Below are 16,927 nucleotides of genomic sequence, written 5' to 3' on the forward strand. Positions count from 1 at the left end.
ATACACTGAGAGGTTTTGCTTACTTTAAAACAGCCTTTAAATTCACATTTAGTGCCTCAGATTAAGTGTTCTGAAGTAGCAGTACAGATATTTAAACCAGCCATGAACTCTAAACTTTAACCATTTAATTTCAGCATAATAAACCACACAAGGCATTTTCTGTCATAGAAGGGGACCAATTAAACATCACCACTTTTCCCCTAAATCAGCACTGTCCATTGATATTTGTTAAGCTTGCTGATCCAGCAATCTTTAAGGCATACAGCAAGATGAATAATAGAGATTTGTCAGTTAATAACCACTATAATTCAAGTATGTCACATAGAAGTGTTTTGTTTAGTGAACAATATGCTGTCTAATTACCCTGCTCAATCATAACAGCACATATCAAGAAATACAGAAGGCTTTAGTTTTAAATTGCTTTACCAAAGTGCTGTACAACATAGGTTTCAGAAAGTTTGACACTGCCACTTAGTTCTCCCCATATACAACAATCGCATGGATTTTATCAACAAAACGATGCAGCAGCAGGTTTTTGCTTACTTTTAAAACTGACTCTGTGCTCTTTACTGTAGTTGGCAAGCTGGAGAAGCACCAAACTTGCCTTCTATAATCATGTACTGCAACATGCACTACTACAGCAGAGCATGGATACAGATGCTGTATAAGATTAGGTCTGATCGATGGCATGTTTGGGGGTTCTGCTATAAAAACATTCCTTTTCAGATACGGGCCGAGGGTCGCTTACCCACTTTGAAGACAGTTTTTCCTGTCAAACAGGCCAACAAAAGTATTCCCCGTTTGCAACAAAGTAAGTACTATAAACAGCAGCCTGTTAAATATGATTTAAATTGCTCTAAAGAACCTCTTGATTCCTTCCTGGCATTTGGTCTTTTAAAGCAAGTAGGACAGAGAAATTGTTCCTAGCAGGAATAGACACCAAGGCATTCAAACGTAAATTACCATTTTGTATTTGAAAGACACTTAGTATTATCCCAGTGACTTTCTAAAATGTCACAATATTTGCTTCCCTAGCACTTAAGCTAAAAGGCAGATTACTTGCAATGAAAGTGTCAAACTCTGCTCCCTATATAATGACATCACACTTTAAAACAACGTGAAGGAAGAATCCTTCCCATTCCTACTTCAGTTTCTTTACAGAAGGGGAGGGGGGAAGGAAAAGGGGGAAAAAAAAAAAAAGGTAAATCAGGCAAGAAGAATAATAAAGAAATAAAACTTTGGAATGGCAAACAGGAATGTTATGTTCAAGTGCTCCTTTTCTACTAGCACCACAGGATAGATTTGCCCCCGAACAGCTCAGCATGGCAAAAGCGAGGAGCAGGGAGCCCTGAGTTACAGACCCAGACTTAGGTGGCCCCTAGTAACAGCAGACAGAGAAAATCTGTCCACTCTCTGGCCATCCCGTGCCCCGTGATAAATGCCTGACTGCAGACACGCAGTCCTGTCCCAAAAGGAGCACTCATATTGTCGAGCAATTACATTTTCAGCTGTACAACAAAACCACCACAGTCCCCCCTCCTTTTTGACAGTCGGAGAAATAATCCCTTCTTTCTAACAGGAATAGCCTCTCCATGTGGTTTTTCACAATATACTGCTCTTCTCAGCTATATGGTTTTAAAGGCTTATAACCTAATAGGCAGACATACATGATAATCCGAGATTACAATCGGTATGAAGGCTACTTATCTCACAGATTTACAACACAGGCTCTATTGGTTATTTATCTGCAGGGTCTCTGGAGCAGAACTATTTAGGTGCAAGCTTTTCTATTCCTTCTATCTTACCAGTGGTGAAATACAGAACATGAGCACAAATATGGCTCAAAAATCACAGTTCAATGCTCATCCACCCTCTTTCAGAAGTTTTGCCTTTTTTGTTTGTTTTTGTTTGTTTGCTTGTTTTAAAAATAAATCACCAACAGGTAACTTCGAGGGAAAATAAACTCCTTAAACATATAATTAAATTACAAACATAGATATATGGCTATTTTAAATGGAAAATTAGGTGGAGAAAAAGGTACTTAAAAAAAAGAGCCTCTCTTTACCCATGCAGGGGCCCTATAAACAAGTTTTTAAAGATGTGTGATCAAAACCCTCACAGACTGAAAGGAAAAGGCTAGTGTAGGAGAAAGAAGAGACTGGAAAGCACACTCTGTATTTATTGCTAATACTTTCTTCATACCTGTTAAGGGAAAAGACATCATTAGATGTTATCATCTTTCACTGTCTTCTCCTGAATTGAGTATTTTCTACCTCTCATGGGCTGACAAAACACTTAATATGAATTTTACACTACAAATAAGAAGAGTCCTCCAGTCATGAAAAAAACCCCTTTTACTTGCAAAGATAAAAAAGCCTACATTATTTTAGAGTAGAAGAGGGTAAAGATTTTAATCAGAAACATGGGACCACTTCCAAAGAACAGACTGACACAGACAGCCTGCCATCTCATTAAAAAAAAAAAAAAAAAAAAATCTAGTTCACTAATTAACAAAAAAGTCAGGGCTATCATGGTCTCTTGGAAAAAAAAAAGAAAATTAAAAAAATGATGAATTTTTACAAAACATTTAAGCTAAATTGCCCCCACCTTTCACTGGCAGGAGCCTTCTGCAGGCTGCCTCTGCAGCGCGAGGCTGCGTTCTGGCTGAGCCTTCCTCCGGAGGCAGCTTGAGTTCACTCACAATAACTCGACAAGTTAACCCAAATAAAAGTACCAAGCAAGCAGGTTTCAAAGGGAAAACTTGTGGTGCAAAACACATCCAAATGATACAAGTGTGGAGGGTACCCAGAAGGGAACTGCACATCAGGTGCTGGCAGCACTGCACGCCAGTGCCTACACGAGAAATGAAATCCTGGTGGGGCAACAGCTGCTCCTGAGCCCAAAACCACAATAATGACTTCTAGCAAGGAGGCCCCCCCCAGTCAGCAAGGCCTTCCCGACCTGCCGCTGGCTCGGCAGGCAAGAGCCACTGCTAGGAATATCCTTCCATCCACCAACCTCCCCTGCAATCCCTCTGACGGGGGCTACGCCTTACGCTATAGGCACGTGTCCCATCTTTTTCGACAATGCTGCTACCATGGTAACAAACTTGTTTATCTATAAATGCCAAGACTGATGGGCTCAATCTGCCAAAAAAGCACCATATTCCTGTTGTGAAAACTGATTTAAGTTAACTCATTTTGAAGGCAACTAGGACAAAGAAGGCAACAGACACCTCTTTTTTTACTCCTTTAGCACTGAGCTGAAGTAGGTAATTATCGTAAGTAATGCAGTTAGCAGCAACAGGATGGAAGTGTCCTGTAAAAAGTGCATTTGTTAAGAGCCTCTGGCTACAAACCAAATACTGAATTAATTTATGAATTAATGGCTTTCTGCTGCTTTTCTTTACCTTCTTGATCCTTAAAGAGATACCAGTCTAAAGAGGAAAGTACCGTGTCATTACCAAAATGAAAACACTATGACAATTCTCTCTCTAAAACAAGACAAGAAATCCCAAAGCACTCTTAGCATCCCACACAGAGGCATCAAGCAACAGCATGTCCATTATTTATTTCCATCATCAGTCAGAACAGGTATATGTTGCTACCAGCGGAAAAAAAAAAAAAATGAACGTTTGCATTAATTCCTAGTGCTGCCCAGCCCTCTTCCGGGCCCAGCGTGTTCCGAAATAAATCTGTCTGCTTAAAGGTCAACTACAAAGATGAAACCCCATATATTTCAAGCTATCCTGTAATGAAGAGGGAAAGCCCCTACCCTTCTCTCAGCAGAGCTTCGCTTCCACTAGTCACCAGGATCACAGAACAGATCGTTGTTAATAACAGGTGCCATAATGATCTATTTTTAAGCGGTGGAACGAGACACAGGCAGATCATGAGACAGGAAAGATTAAGAACAGGAGAAAATAAAAGCTGGAAGTATACAGCGAAAGGTTAAAAACATGAGCAAGAAAAGGAAATTATCTTCAGATTCTTCTATCACATCCTGTGCTGCAGCACCTGAGCAAAGTCGGAAATGTTTGCATAGGACAGAGTGCAGAGGTTAGGAGATGTTATTATTTCCAAACCTTTTTGTTGGCTCTAATGGAAGAAATATGGTTTTGTGTTCAAAATTAAGAAAAACTGAGTGTCTTTCATTAAAAGCAGTGCTCACTCCATGTTCTATTACGCTAACAAACAAATAACTTTGACCTATGTGAATGCCACTTGAATCCAGATCTGGTGGCAGGACAGAGGCTGAAACACTTCGGCTGTGCCTACCTGCCAAGTACCGAGACACGTGCCTGGGTTAATTTTCACTTTAAAGCAACTTGCTGAATAACAGACATACAAAATATTAACAGATAACCCCGTTTTATTCTATAACCAGAAACAGTAAACTAGTAGAAAATGGCAAAAAAAAAAGCAGACCATCAAACCTCCACACCGCAGTCATTCCTGAGAAATACAGTGGGGTTTTATCATCTTAAATAAACACATTTAGTCTTTGGACACATCGCTCCGGGCAGATTCGAATGTTACCGATGCAGCTTACGGGCGCTACGACTACAAGAAAACATCAACCCCCAAACTGGACGAGGGAGCATATAAAAACCTTACGAGCTACTGAGAAGTTATTTAAAGGTGATTCCCGCTGGTCGACATCCTGCGGTCGTTCCTTGTAGCCAATGAATGTGCCATCGTTCTTTAAGAGAAAATACCGCGGCCTCCATGTTTTTATGTATTCTCCTGGAAAGAAAGGACGGGTAAAGGGAGAGATCATCAGAAAACACCCCGAAACACTGACTCACCAACATTTTTTAAATATTGAAACTATATGTCATCCTGACATAGCAGCAGTTCTAAGAACATTCAGTTCATTCTGATGCAAACAGTGGAAAAATACAGGCACTGAGTCAGATATTGCTAGCGTCCCATAAAAATGGGACTTCATAAAAGGTAAACAGCTATGTTTTGTTCTTCCATCTACTCCGATTTCCATTCAAATTCTGCAACATCTGCCTTAAATGCATTTTAAATATTAAAAAAAATCAGAGCAGATGTCCTATGTATTATTTTTGCTATTGTCATTTTTCATACTGACAAGTGAAGAAATTTTTTTCATTTACATTTTGCAGCGCAAGTATTTTAAACAACAATGGGTAATTTACTAATTAGTCAACTGCTTTATCAAACCAACAGTCAGTTTTAGAACATAAGAAGATAATTCTCTGCTTAAGTTACATAACATCACTCACTCCTCTCACAACATCTCAAGCGTGAAACACAAGATGATATATCACAATACGAAGGGGAAAACACTGGATGATGTATAGCCACCACAAAGAAGAAAACAAACACCTATTCTGAAAGATATTTCACCATGGTCAGGGAAAACATCCCTTGTTCACACCATGCTACTCCTCATCTGAGTAACCTGCGCAGGTTGAAAGTCGCGTGACTGTGTTATAGCCACGTTCAAAATCTCCAGCCGTAGAATAAAAAGAAAAGAGTTGATCAAAACCTCAGTTATTTACTGGATTTACTCAGTTGGGCTGCAGGGAAGGAAGACAGAGGTTCCACCTGTGGCTCTTCTGGGTGACTTTGTCAATGTGCCTCAGTTTCCCCCTTTGCTCCTTGTCCACGTTGTCATCTTCTCAGGCAGTCTCTCCAGAACCGCAAATAGCTTTACGTGGTGTCAATCTGGGCCTCTAGGTCCTGCAGTAATGTTTCTATTCAACCAAACCACAAAGGCTTCACTCAAGGTGCTATTCAGATCAGGGTACCAGCCACACTTTTCCAACTCTGCTCACCCCAACAACAACTGATTTAAAAAAAATTGAAAAAAAAAAAAAAAAAAAAAAAAAAGAAGTGGTCGGTACGAAGCACCCACAGCTGGGCAGCAGCTATGCTCTCCTCCCTCCAGTATGGTTTCTCATTTGTTCAGCATCAGGGAGAGGACGAGGGAGCAGACTAGAAGCCAAGCTTCCTTCAGGTCTGCTGCAGCAGAAGCACGCCCACGCGCCCCACAAGGCTGCCCCTGCAGCGGCTGGTACTCAGTGACCACGGTTTCATCTGCTGGTGAGCTCTTCAAACAACCACCAAGAGCAGTGAGAAGAAAAGGCTCCCCAGATTTACTGGCTCTGCAAACTTCTGCTGCTCTCCTGTTCTCCCAGGCTACGCTTACACCCTCTGTTCCTGCTGCTCAGCTCTCCTCCGCCAGTAATTTCTCTCCCAGCGATGTGCACCCTGCCCCAGGAACTCCCCTGCAGCTGCTTTACCTCCTTCCTCTCCCCACAGACCTCCTCTCCTTCTGCGGTGCAGTTTCAACCTGCTTCAGGCACCAGCTGTGTCATTTCTTCTCCGTTCAGGCTCATACTTTTCTCTCCTGCACACAGAAGCACAAGCAACGCCACCGCCCACGCCACGCGGCCACGGGTGTGTGCACCCCTAGCTGCTGCTTTCACCTGTTCAGCCCTTGTTAGGCTTTCAGTTTTCTAATCTAAAGCAAAAAAGCTAAGAGTTACCTAACCGGAGGAGAGAGTCACACAGAACTACCTATCCAACAGCGGCCATGTCTGCAGCAAATATCCATTTGCGCTGGTGAAACAGGGCACGAGGCAAGGAAGATGAGAGGAAAAGGAACGCGCACAAACCTTCTCAGTCTTTCTTTTACAGATGTCTCGTTACAGCTGCAAGTGTTCTACTAACCTATAAGGGGTTTACAAAAATGTCATCGTTGCTTTAGGAATTTCAGAAGAACTCACCTATAGCTGTCATGGCTTAACATTTATAACAAGGCAGTAAATGTAGAAGGTTTTGTTGTTGTCATCTTTTTAATTCTGACCTTAATTAAAAGCTGAAAACTTTCTGGGATCAGTAGGAGATTATGAAGCCTTTCACATTTAAATTACCAGTCCAACTCAGCCCAGATCAATGAGATTACTCCAATCTCATTACTATTACACCACAGATGCGACTACAGGGACAAGAAGATACATGGCACGTTCAGCCCAGCTCTTGCCGAGGGGTTTGCCAGGTACGCAGGCTGGGAGGCGGCTGCCCAGACTATCGTGATTTTGGAACTCACTGTTACGTACCTGACTCGTTGGTATTTTCTTGTCTTGCATAAAGCAGACCCAGGAGACCTAGGAACCATCTCATACCCCTTATCATACCTGCATTTAGAACTAAATCCAGATTGGATGGGACGAAAAACATCTGAAGAGGGGCAAGACAGAGAGTTTCCATTTCCCTAACTCCCTAATCTATGCTACAATATCTTCCCCATCGGTATTTACAGAGGAGACATATATTTTTTGCAGATTCTGAAATTATTATCTGGTTATTTTCAGTGAAGCATGCATAATTTTACACAAAATTACACTGTGCTGCCACAAGAGACTCTTCCTCTTAGATTAGATGCTTATGTTTGGCTCTCATACTTTCTTACAGCTTTATTCCACCGATCTGTTTCTCTGTTAGAAACACATCATCTAACAGGATTAATCACATAGTCTTTAAAATGGTGTATTCCATACATATATAGCATCCTCCTCCACACTCGCTCTTTCTTCACTCTTCCTCTGTGAAAAATCAAGGATTTCATTACTGCCAGGCATTCTGCAAGGACCATTCTACTTGGACCTTCCCTTATCTATTGCTTTAGCTGGTTCTGATTCCTGATCCACCTTTTTAATTTGCAAATCAGTAACATGATTTTAAACTTCTTTTTCCACATGTCTGGAGCTTAATGAATCCTGTAATACGGCAAGCATACATATTATTGATGATCGCTCTTGCCAAGGACAGTATAAGGCACACTGCAGCATCTGTGGTATAAATTTTACTATATACCACACGGAGGTTATACTTCTGCACCTTGCAGCAAAGTGGCAAGACATTGCCTGGTGTGTGACTGCCCAATCAGATAATCTGTACATAGAATTTTACATTCAAGCCTGAGCAAACTATCGTTCCTCTACCGAAGTTCTGAAACACAGGCTCACCAACACAGTCATCGAGAAAATGTACAAAGTGCATATTCTTAAGAAACAAATTTGTATTTTCATGATTAGCTAAACCACTATAAACTTCCTACAACCTGTGAGGAGGACCACATTGATCATGATGGCAAATCCAAGTATTTTAGGCAGAAAAGTTTGTCAATACAGACAAAAAATAATTACGTGGAACAGTCAGCTGGGACAAAGCTGACTGAAAAACATTAACACCTTTTCCTTCCTCTGATATACTCAGTAAGCTGTCATGCCTGAAGAGTGAACTGAGCTTTTTCAATTTTTGCCCTCTGTTTTTTGTTCCTGTTGCGGTTTTGTTTTTAAGAACCATAAGCAAGAACTTACTTGAAGTCACTAATATTAGTAGTTATGTAGTCACACTAGAAGAATTGTACCGAGTACAGTAAATGCAAGCATGTGTGGCAAATTCTATCAGACAACACTAAAAAAAAAAAAAATAAATAATGATCCACCATGGAAAAGTGAACAATTTACAAAGCAAAACATTTTTTCCTCTGTGATTCATTGCTTGTGTAATGCCCTGGCAGAGCCTTCTTTGTTTTCAGTAACAGAATGCTAACACTGCAGAGACAGGAAAGCAAAAGCATGGGTTATAAATCCTACATATAAAATCCTGGAACCAAATAGACTCCTCTGTAGCTTGCTAGCTTTATTATTTAAAATCTTTATGTACCATTCTGTTTACTCCAAGCAATTTCCAAATTGCAAAGATTCCCAAACTGTATATATCTGGAAGTATACATGAAGATTGCTATAGACCGATTTCCCTTTATTGCCTTGTGTCTGCCCCCACACACTGCACATTAAAATACTTAACACACACTTAGAATGTAAATCCATCTCACGCCAGAAAAGCTTTTTCACAGTAACACGTACTGCAAAGCACGCTTATGCCTGAATATTTCAGAAAAAGTTAAACACAAAACTCTTTTGGTTCATGAAAAGTTAATTCTACTGAGGATTTACAATAATGCAGGGTTAGGTTATTTTCCTCTCCTCCCCACAACAGTATCTCACCGAATCTGGAGCTGTCTACCACTGATGGAGTGTCTAACATCAGAAACAGCTGCCACTCCCTGGGAAGCTCATGGGGTAAGTGGAGAATAATGAGCAGCAAGCACCAGCAGAACAAAAGAAAATCCATCTTTATTTACCAACTGCTGCATGCTTGTTGCTGCATCAAGCTCATTCAAAGCCAACACCACACCCTTTAATTCAGAACAGACTATATTTAAGAAGCCTCTGCTTTTCTTTTTTTTAATCAACTCATACATACCAATGGTTTGAAAAAAAAAAAAATCATTAGGTTAACCAAGTCAGCATCCAATGATACCCTTGATATTTACAGAAGCACTGGACCAACTATTAACTTTCTTATGCCCCAAAGTAACCAGAACAAGCCCAGGAGCACCAACTGAAAACCAGGTCTCAGTTATATTAAATGCACTCAAGTGGCTGCCACAAATCTATGGATAAATAACACATTAAACTTTCTGCTCTGAGCATCAGAAGTAGCACCATTAATTACAATTAAGGTTAACACTCAAAATATCAGAGCTTCGGAGTTACGCAAGCCTTCACTACGTTCCCACCCGCTCCGAGACGTACGAGATTCCTTGATTGTACAGCCCTGAACCATGCGAGGGAAACACGAAAGTTATGCCAATCCCAGCGCTAATGTGCCACCGGTGAAAGGCGGAATGACTCATTTCTGAGACTTCAATGGCTGCGAGAAGTGGTCTGCATCCTGTCGCCCTAATGAGGCTTTGGCAAAACAGATGCCAGCTTCCTTAAAGACGTGAAGCTTTCAGGAGCTGCCATCTCATGCGCGCCGAAGAGCGGGACACGGATTTACCGTTAGTTTCTACTGCTCGAGTAAATAGGTTATGCGTCCACTCGCTTCAAAACCAGCTGAAATCAAAACAGATTTGGAAAAAAAGAAAGCAGGGCTTGAAAACTTGCCTTTGCATTTCTAAAGCACTCGGAAGCAAGACCTTTCCAAACGCAGCGAGCTAATTCTGGATCTTAACGACTTGACACCAAACAATTAAACAAGCCTAGGGTGACCCAAATGAAAACTCTCAGTTCAAATATGTATTTTTTTTTAAAAATAGCTGCACAGACACCCACCAGGCTGGTGCAGCACTTTTCCCTCAACAAACTGTCAAAACAAGATATTTAAACACAGTGCCAGGTTTTCAGTAGCTTGAGAAAAGGAAAAAGAAAAAGAAAGAAGAAAAAAAAAAAAAAGAAAAAAAAAAAAGAGGTTATGCTAATGCCTTTCCCAACACGCTGGCGGAGAGAGGAGGACCTCTGGTTTGCCTGCCTATTGAGAGGCGCAGCGAAGGGGGCCGGTTCTTTGATGAATTTTTTTTTTTGGCCCCTCTCTGGATGCCTCCTCGGCCTCTGCCTCCAGCGTACAGCTGCGGAGGCGCCGCCTGTGCCCTGAATCTCAATGAGGCGGCCGGGCCTGCCGCCGGCCGGGCCTGCTCCCCGGCGGGGAGGTCAGCCCGCAGCCCCTGGGCCGCCTGCGCCAGGCCACAGCTCCACAGCTCGCAGCCCGGCTCCTCTGCGCCTTGCACGGCCCTAACGTGGGATCCCACGGTCGCAACGGGCTAATTCGGGGCACGGCAAATGCGCTCCCCGCTTTATTCTCCTTCGGGCAGCTGGACGGTTGTGCGGTGCGCCGGCAACCCGCATGGCCGTGACTGCCAACAGGTTAAGAAGAAATGCCTCCTCCTCCTCCTCCAGCTTGGCTCTGGCTTTTCTAAACCCACTGCCGTTTCTCACGCTCACACAAAGCTGCAATACAGGGCACCTGCTTCATTATCATATCTTGGGGGAATTTGGGGAGGGAGGGAAGGAAGAGGGGAGCTGGAGGTGGAGCGAAGGGTGACGGCTGAGCGGTCTGGCCTTCGAGCGACACAGGGAGCCCCGCGCGGACTGCTCCTGCTCACCTGGCCCCCCACACCTGCACACGGACTTCAGAAAGCAACAGCCTTGGCTTAGCGCTGCCCACAAAGCTCCACGGGCGCCCTGCATAGAAAAATAGGCATCTTGGAAGCTACCCCTGCCTTTAGTTACACAACAGCGCAGATGGGAAGCACCTAACCAAGGCAAGGAATAGGGTGCTCTGATTCACAAAGCGAGGCCATGGGAGAGATCAGAAGTCAGATTGCGGAGAAAGAAAAACAGATTCTCACCCAATACTTTCTCCATGCAGGGGATGGACAACTACCACGTCCTCCCATCCCATCTCTGTCAAAGGGTTTGAGATCACCAGCCAACACCACCGCTACAGAAGATGACACCTCGGTATTTGTTATCACTGTATTTCAGCTGTATGGTTATGTAAAACTGAAACACGGGAGGTTTTTCTTTTTTTTTTTTTTTTTCTGCTGAATTTCAGTTTAGAAGGTCAAAAATGTTGCCATATTGCTTACAGCAATCAATTTAAGCAATACCAGATATTCCCAAAGGAGCGAAAGAGAATTAATCAGCATGTAAAAAACTCCTTACTCCTACCTTTGGCACAGCTTAGTCAGGCTAGTCCTAACCTACAGCTGTCTCCAGTGGGAGAAGATGTAAATGAAGTTTCATGAAAAACAGCAGTTTTAAGGATAGCTACATAAATTACAGGAAAGTATAAAGCGATTTCTTAAGCTACGCTGAAAACAATCTCAGAGTGAATTGCATCTCCACTACCTCATGGTGGGAGCAAAAGGACTTGAAACTACCACGAGGTGTCCAACACAACTAGAGAAATCTTTTCTGTAATATGCTCGCAAGCAGCTACAGCATTTTAACAAAATAAAACGTTCCTGTAACAGAACGTGCCATCACATATTCCTCTGCTTTTGACAGGTGCCCAACACTCTCTCATTTTTATAAATAAATAAAAATGACAGAGGAGGTGTCAAATTCACTGAACTGAATTAAGCATGCTTGGAACAATTATTTCTCCCCAAGTAATTTATACCATGACACTATGATGGAAAACAGCACAAGCAGCTAATAAGCCTCTGCAACTTTTTAAATATCTTCCCTTAGAGGAGGGAGGTACCTACAACATTCCTTGAGCTCAGTCTGAAGTTAATACAATCAGTATTTCTGCAAATGGGGCTCTCAAATACACTGCATGTATTTATATAAAGGGTGTGACTTAATCCTCCAAAGATTTTATGATCACTACTAAAAATACAAAGCAAAAAAAAAACCAAACCAAAAACACCAAACACGCCACACCCTGGTGTATTTGAACAAGGAAGGGCTTTTCTAGACATCATCTAAAAGCTGATTTAATTATTTTACCTCTTAGCATAAGCATCCTTAGCTGTGGCTCTTGCACTTATCTGAACACATGCCTTATTTGAATATGACATACCCAGTTTATTCTTCAGTAAATCCTGTCTAGAGACTGACAGATAGCGTAAGAGGGGACAAAGCAAAAGAAATGCACACAAACCAAAGCTCCTCCAGAGATTAAACAAAATAAGTCCGAAAGCACAGTTTTAGCTGGTACTCCTAGGGCTGCCTACAGATAGAGGATGTTCAGGAAAAGCATCATTAATTGATTAAACATTGATTTTAAGTCCCTTCCCCCACTCTGCCCCATTAAAAAAAGATTAGGAGAGCCAAAGACTCAGGCGAGAGTGATTTTTATGATGCATTTATTTGCTTTGCGAATGTTAAACCTGAAAAGTACTCAGCAGGGGCTCCCCATTAAAGTCCCAACGTTGGTGAGGCTGAGAGGTGAACTGGTAACTTGGAGGGTGGGTGCACATGGGAAAGCAAGAGCTGGGGAGGGAAAAAGCAGGACGCAACCGCGCAGAAAACATCCGCAGAGAGGACTCACGAGTCCCTGGCTTGCTCTTCTAGGCTCCCATTACTAGATCATTGTGTCATTCACAAAGCGAATCAAAACCTCGGGGAATTGTAAAGAAACGGTGAAAAAAAGGCTACGGGACATTAGGGGAGATTTATGGAAACAGCAGCTTTTCTAAAACAGATGATATGGACCAACTTCAGAGGCGGTTTGAAACGGAAAAAAAAGCTCTATTTGTAAAAACTAAGCTGCAGAACATGGACTTTTATAAATAAGCAATTTATGGAGGGTAAGAAATTAACACATCGTATTGTTATCCTTTAGCTTCTGGGTTTGAGTCCTAATTTTCAACATAAATACACAGAGTTGTTTTAGGCCACTTACAATAAAAGCTCTACCAGTAATTGTGTGATCATGCTGTGAATCAGGAAATTTCTTAAAAGTGCCAAGAAAAAAAATCAATGCAGAATGTTAAACATGTTTATACAAACAGTTACTGGGTAAATATTTCATAGAAAGATGCATAAAAGCCAAGTTAAGCCAATATTTCAGTGGCAAAAATAAGAAGCAACATAAAAAAAGGGTGTGCTGTGTATACGGCTGGGGCTAATTTGGATTTCCCTTCTTCATTTCGTCACTAGCAAGTCTGCAAAACCCTGGAGGAGCACACAGAGACCATGTCAGTTCTAATAAAACGTTTCATTTATCTTGAGCCATTTAATGGCCATCAATGGAAAAATTAGAAGCACTTCTCAGAAAGCAAGTTCTAATATTTGTTATCATGGCAACCTCCTGGTTACGCCTCCAAATTTAGTATTCCAGAGATAACTTCTACTGAGTCACTACCCCAAACTCAGCAATGCAAGTCTCCTCCAGATAACAGGAGTGCCTGCCTCAGTTCAGAGGAATTTTGCAAAGTAACTTAATTGCATACTGGGAGTTTATTAAACCAACTTCACCACTGGGTAACGTGAGAGCAAACAAGCCACTGTAGCTCTGGTGCTAAGCTTAGCCGAGTAACACAGGCGTAAGAAACTTTGCCAAGGATTTTTGTGCCTTGGACCGAGGTGTGTCATCACCGTAAAGCGGAGCACAATCCACGCTGCTGCCTCAACAGGATCACAGGCTCAGCTAGACACACTTCTGTCACCTTAAACACTATTAAAATTCATTTGTTTTTACAATACACAGTAAAAATGTTGAGTCACAATATAACTAAACAGCAAAATTCCTGCTTGATTTCAGTGGTACCACAATTTAGTCCTATAACACTGAAATATATGTATGTACTTCTAAAAACACATACATATAATCATGACTATTATTGTTTGAACCCTAAAGTCATCTATTATAGTAAGCTCATCACACCTCTCCCTAACAGCTCTAAGCTCCAGGAGAGATGCGTTCCCATCAGTCACACGGAAATCTGTTTCTTACACAAGGAGGAATGAAATACAGACCCACCTGAATAAAGACCGAATAAAGACTCATCTACCTTGACATTGTTACCATGAATTAATTTTCATGTTGCAACAGCATCTTGGTACATTAAAGCCACTTTTCATTTTATAAAAACCATAAAAAAAGAAAGGTATATACCACACAGAAGCAAAAAGCAGATGGGCGCAGGAAGAAGAGAGCTTGAATTACGCTTTCCAGCCTGCAGTGCCCTACCCTGTTGTTTTGGGAAGACATGGCAAAAATTCCAGTCTCCTCTTTTAAAACTGCTCCTATTCCCCGGGGAAAAACAAACATCACCCCCACCTCCACCCCCAGCCAGCCCTAAACTCATACCAGTTTCCATGGGCATCAAACCTGTGGGGCACTTGCCCCACCGGATTTTCGGAGGTCAGGGACTGCTGCATTGGCCCCACCTTTCCTCAGCACCTGGTTTTCCAAGCACAGTGCACCACACGACTGCTCCTCGCCACGCACATCCCCTCTACCACCTGCATCCTAGAAGCCCCGTCCCATGACTGAGCACAGTCCGCACTGTAGTTCATCTTTCCACTCTTACTAACATGCCCCCAAACAAGTGAAGCAAAACAAACACCAAAACACATCCCTGGTGTAGCCAGGTTATAGCTACCCTTCAGGTTTGTAGGAGAACTTGCAACATCTACAGCAACCATCCACAAGAGTTAGATTCCCATACTTCAAGTGTGAGAACACCAGAAAACCATAAATAAAGCTTTAAACTAATATGAGGGGATTTTTGCTTTGTTTTGTTTATAAAATACTAAAAAAAAAAAAAAAAAAAAAAAAAAGAAGAGAGTGAAAAACCTGCAGGTCACCTGGGGTAATGTTCCTGAAGAAGGTCATCTGGGGCCATGTTCATGCCTCAGGGACTTCTGCAAAGGAAGGTACATGCACACGTACAGAAAACTCTGCATGCAAACCCTGCTTTGCTGTTCAATGCTTACCGCATGCTCTGGTTACAGCATTTTCTTCCACTGGTCCCTGATCTGATGCTGTCAGCTCAGGCGGCAGCTGCTAGGGGCTCCTCTGCCACCTCAGGGGTCAAGCCAAGCAAGGCCACCCTGAAAACCCTGCTGCTGTTGCCAGCAAGGCAGGAGGGGAGCAGGAGGAGAAAGGGGGAGGACAGAGGCACCTTGTGGAGGGGGAAGAGTGTGGTAGAGATGAGCCAAGATGTGGCTACCACAATCCTGGCTGGAGTCTGCTGCGTCAGAGAGGAAGGTGCTGACAAAGGGACAAGCCGCGGCGTCCCCGGCGCTGGGCCTCTGCTGGGCAGAGGGGATGGCGCTGGGCTGCTGACAGCACAGGCAGGGCAGGGAGAGGTGGCAGCCCGACCCTCACCCCAGGCCACACCAGCTGTGCCTGCGGCCATCACCGGTCCCAGTCCTGGTCCTGGTCCTGTCCCAGCAGCAACGGGGGCAGCTGAAAGGGCAGGTTGTGCCCAGCCCATGGGGAGAGTATTGGTCCCCATTCAGCACCTCATTCTTGAACCATGGCCAAACCCAAGCATGTTGAAATAGCAAAGCTACATCCTTTAAATACACACACACACATGTACATACTTTAAACAGAGGTAACGCAGAGCCTGGCCATGAGCACACAACATTGCTGCACGACCCCGCTCCCTCACAGGCAAGCACAGGCAAAGCCAACGCTCGCAGTGAACTCTTCCAAAAGTCAGGCTGGCCACAAAGACTCAGCCCACCCTCTGGTCTGGGGAAGCTATAAAGTTTAGATTATTCTCAAATTAATGCTTTCTTGCATTTATTTCCCCCTCCCCCTCCATACTGTGAGAAAATAATTTTAACATCAGGATTACAGTTTCAATATCAAGCTAAGAGACAAAAAAAGTTTCCAAAAAGCAGTCACTGCACACTTGCAGTGGCTAATTTGCAATTTTCATTTATCCACAGCACACCAAATGAATCTTTGTAGTGGGCAGACCGTCTTGCAAATTATGGTTTTCTAAACAAAGCCACGCTTGGGTACAGAAATTGGCAGGTACTGGTAACACCTTCTCCTTTAACAAACAAACACACGAGAGAGAGAGAGAGAGAGAGAGAGAGAGAGAGAGAGAGAGAGAACAAAGGACCCACATAAAAATTACCGTCCTGATATTATATTTGGTGATAAAATTGCAGTTCAACTACAAAATGAACTAAGCACAAGTCCACTACTGGGTCACATCATGGGTTTGAGAATATGTTTTTCTACATACTTTTCTTCCTCTCACCAGAGAATCCAAATTTCCTCCTTTAATCATCTTCCCTTTTCCAAAAGAAATGGGAGTCTTTTTAAGCAGTGAAGACATTTAGCTATTTAATCGCAGGGGCAGTACAATATTAAAATGGATTAGAAAAATTAGTCCAAACTAAATATCTCCATTCTGATAAAGTTTCCTGCACCTTAAATCAACAGGTTCCCAATTTCAGGTATAAAATCTGATTGAAACTGCTGCTACTTTGCAAAACGATTGCTTTCTCCTGCCCATCCTTACTAAAAATGCAGTCCACGTTGCTATTTCCATAAAGAAATATGTCCGATATTGACAGGAGTTCTATGAAAAATTCTTAATGGCCTCCGAGGATTCT

General features: G+C 42.6%; 1 protein-coding gene across 3 annotated transcripts in view; it reads right to left on the minus strand.

Annotated features, from left to right (window-relative positions):
• The window catches only part of AKT1 (AKT serine/threonine kinase 1), a 75,806-nt gene that overhangs the window by 31,525 nt on the left and 27,354 nt on the right, over positions 1-16,927 (minus strand). For all 3 annotated transcript variants that reach the window (XM_087747874.1, XM_087747875.1, XM_087747873.1), the window contains one exon: positions 4,617-4,745. In XM_087747874.1, coding sequence (XP_087604000.1) covers positions 4,617-4,745 — 129 coding nt within the window. The remainder of the gene's footprint in view (positions 1-4,616; positions 4,746-16,927) is intronic.

This window comes from Nipponia nippon, unplaced genomic scaffold, assembly GCF_047370975.1.
Source record: "Nipponia nippon isolate SJK-2023a ecotype South Korea unplaced genomic scaffold, ASM4737097v1 scaffold_11, whole genome shotgun sequence".
NCBI classification, from domain to species: domain Eukaryota; kingdom Metazoa; phylum Chordata; class Aves; order Pelecaniformes; family Threskiornithidae; genus Nipponia; species Nipponia nippon.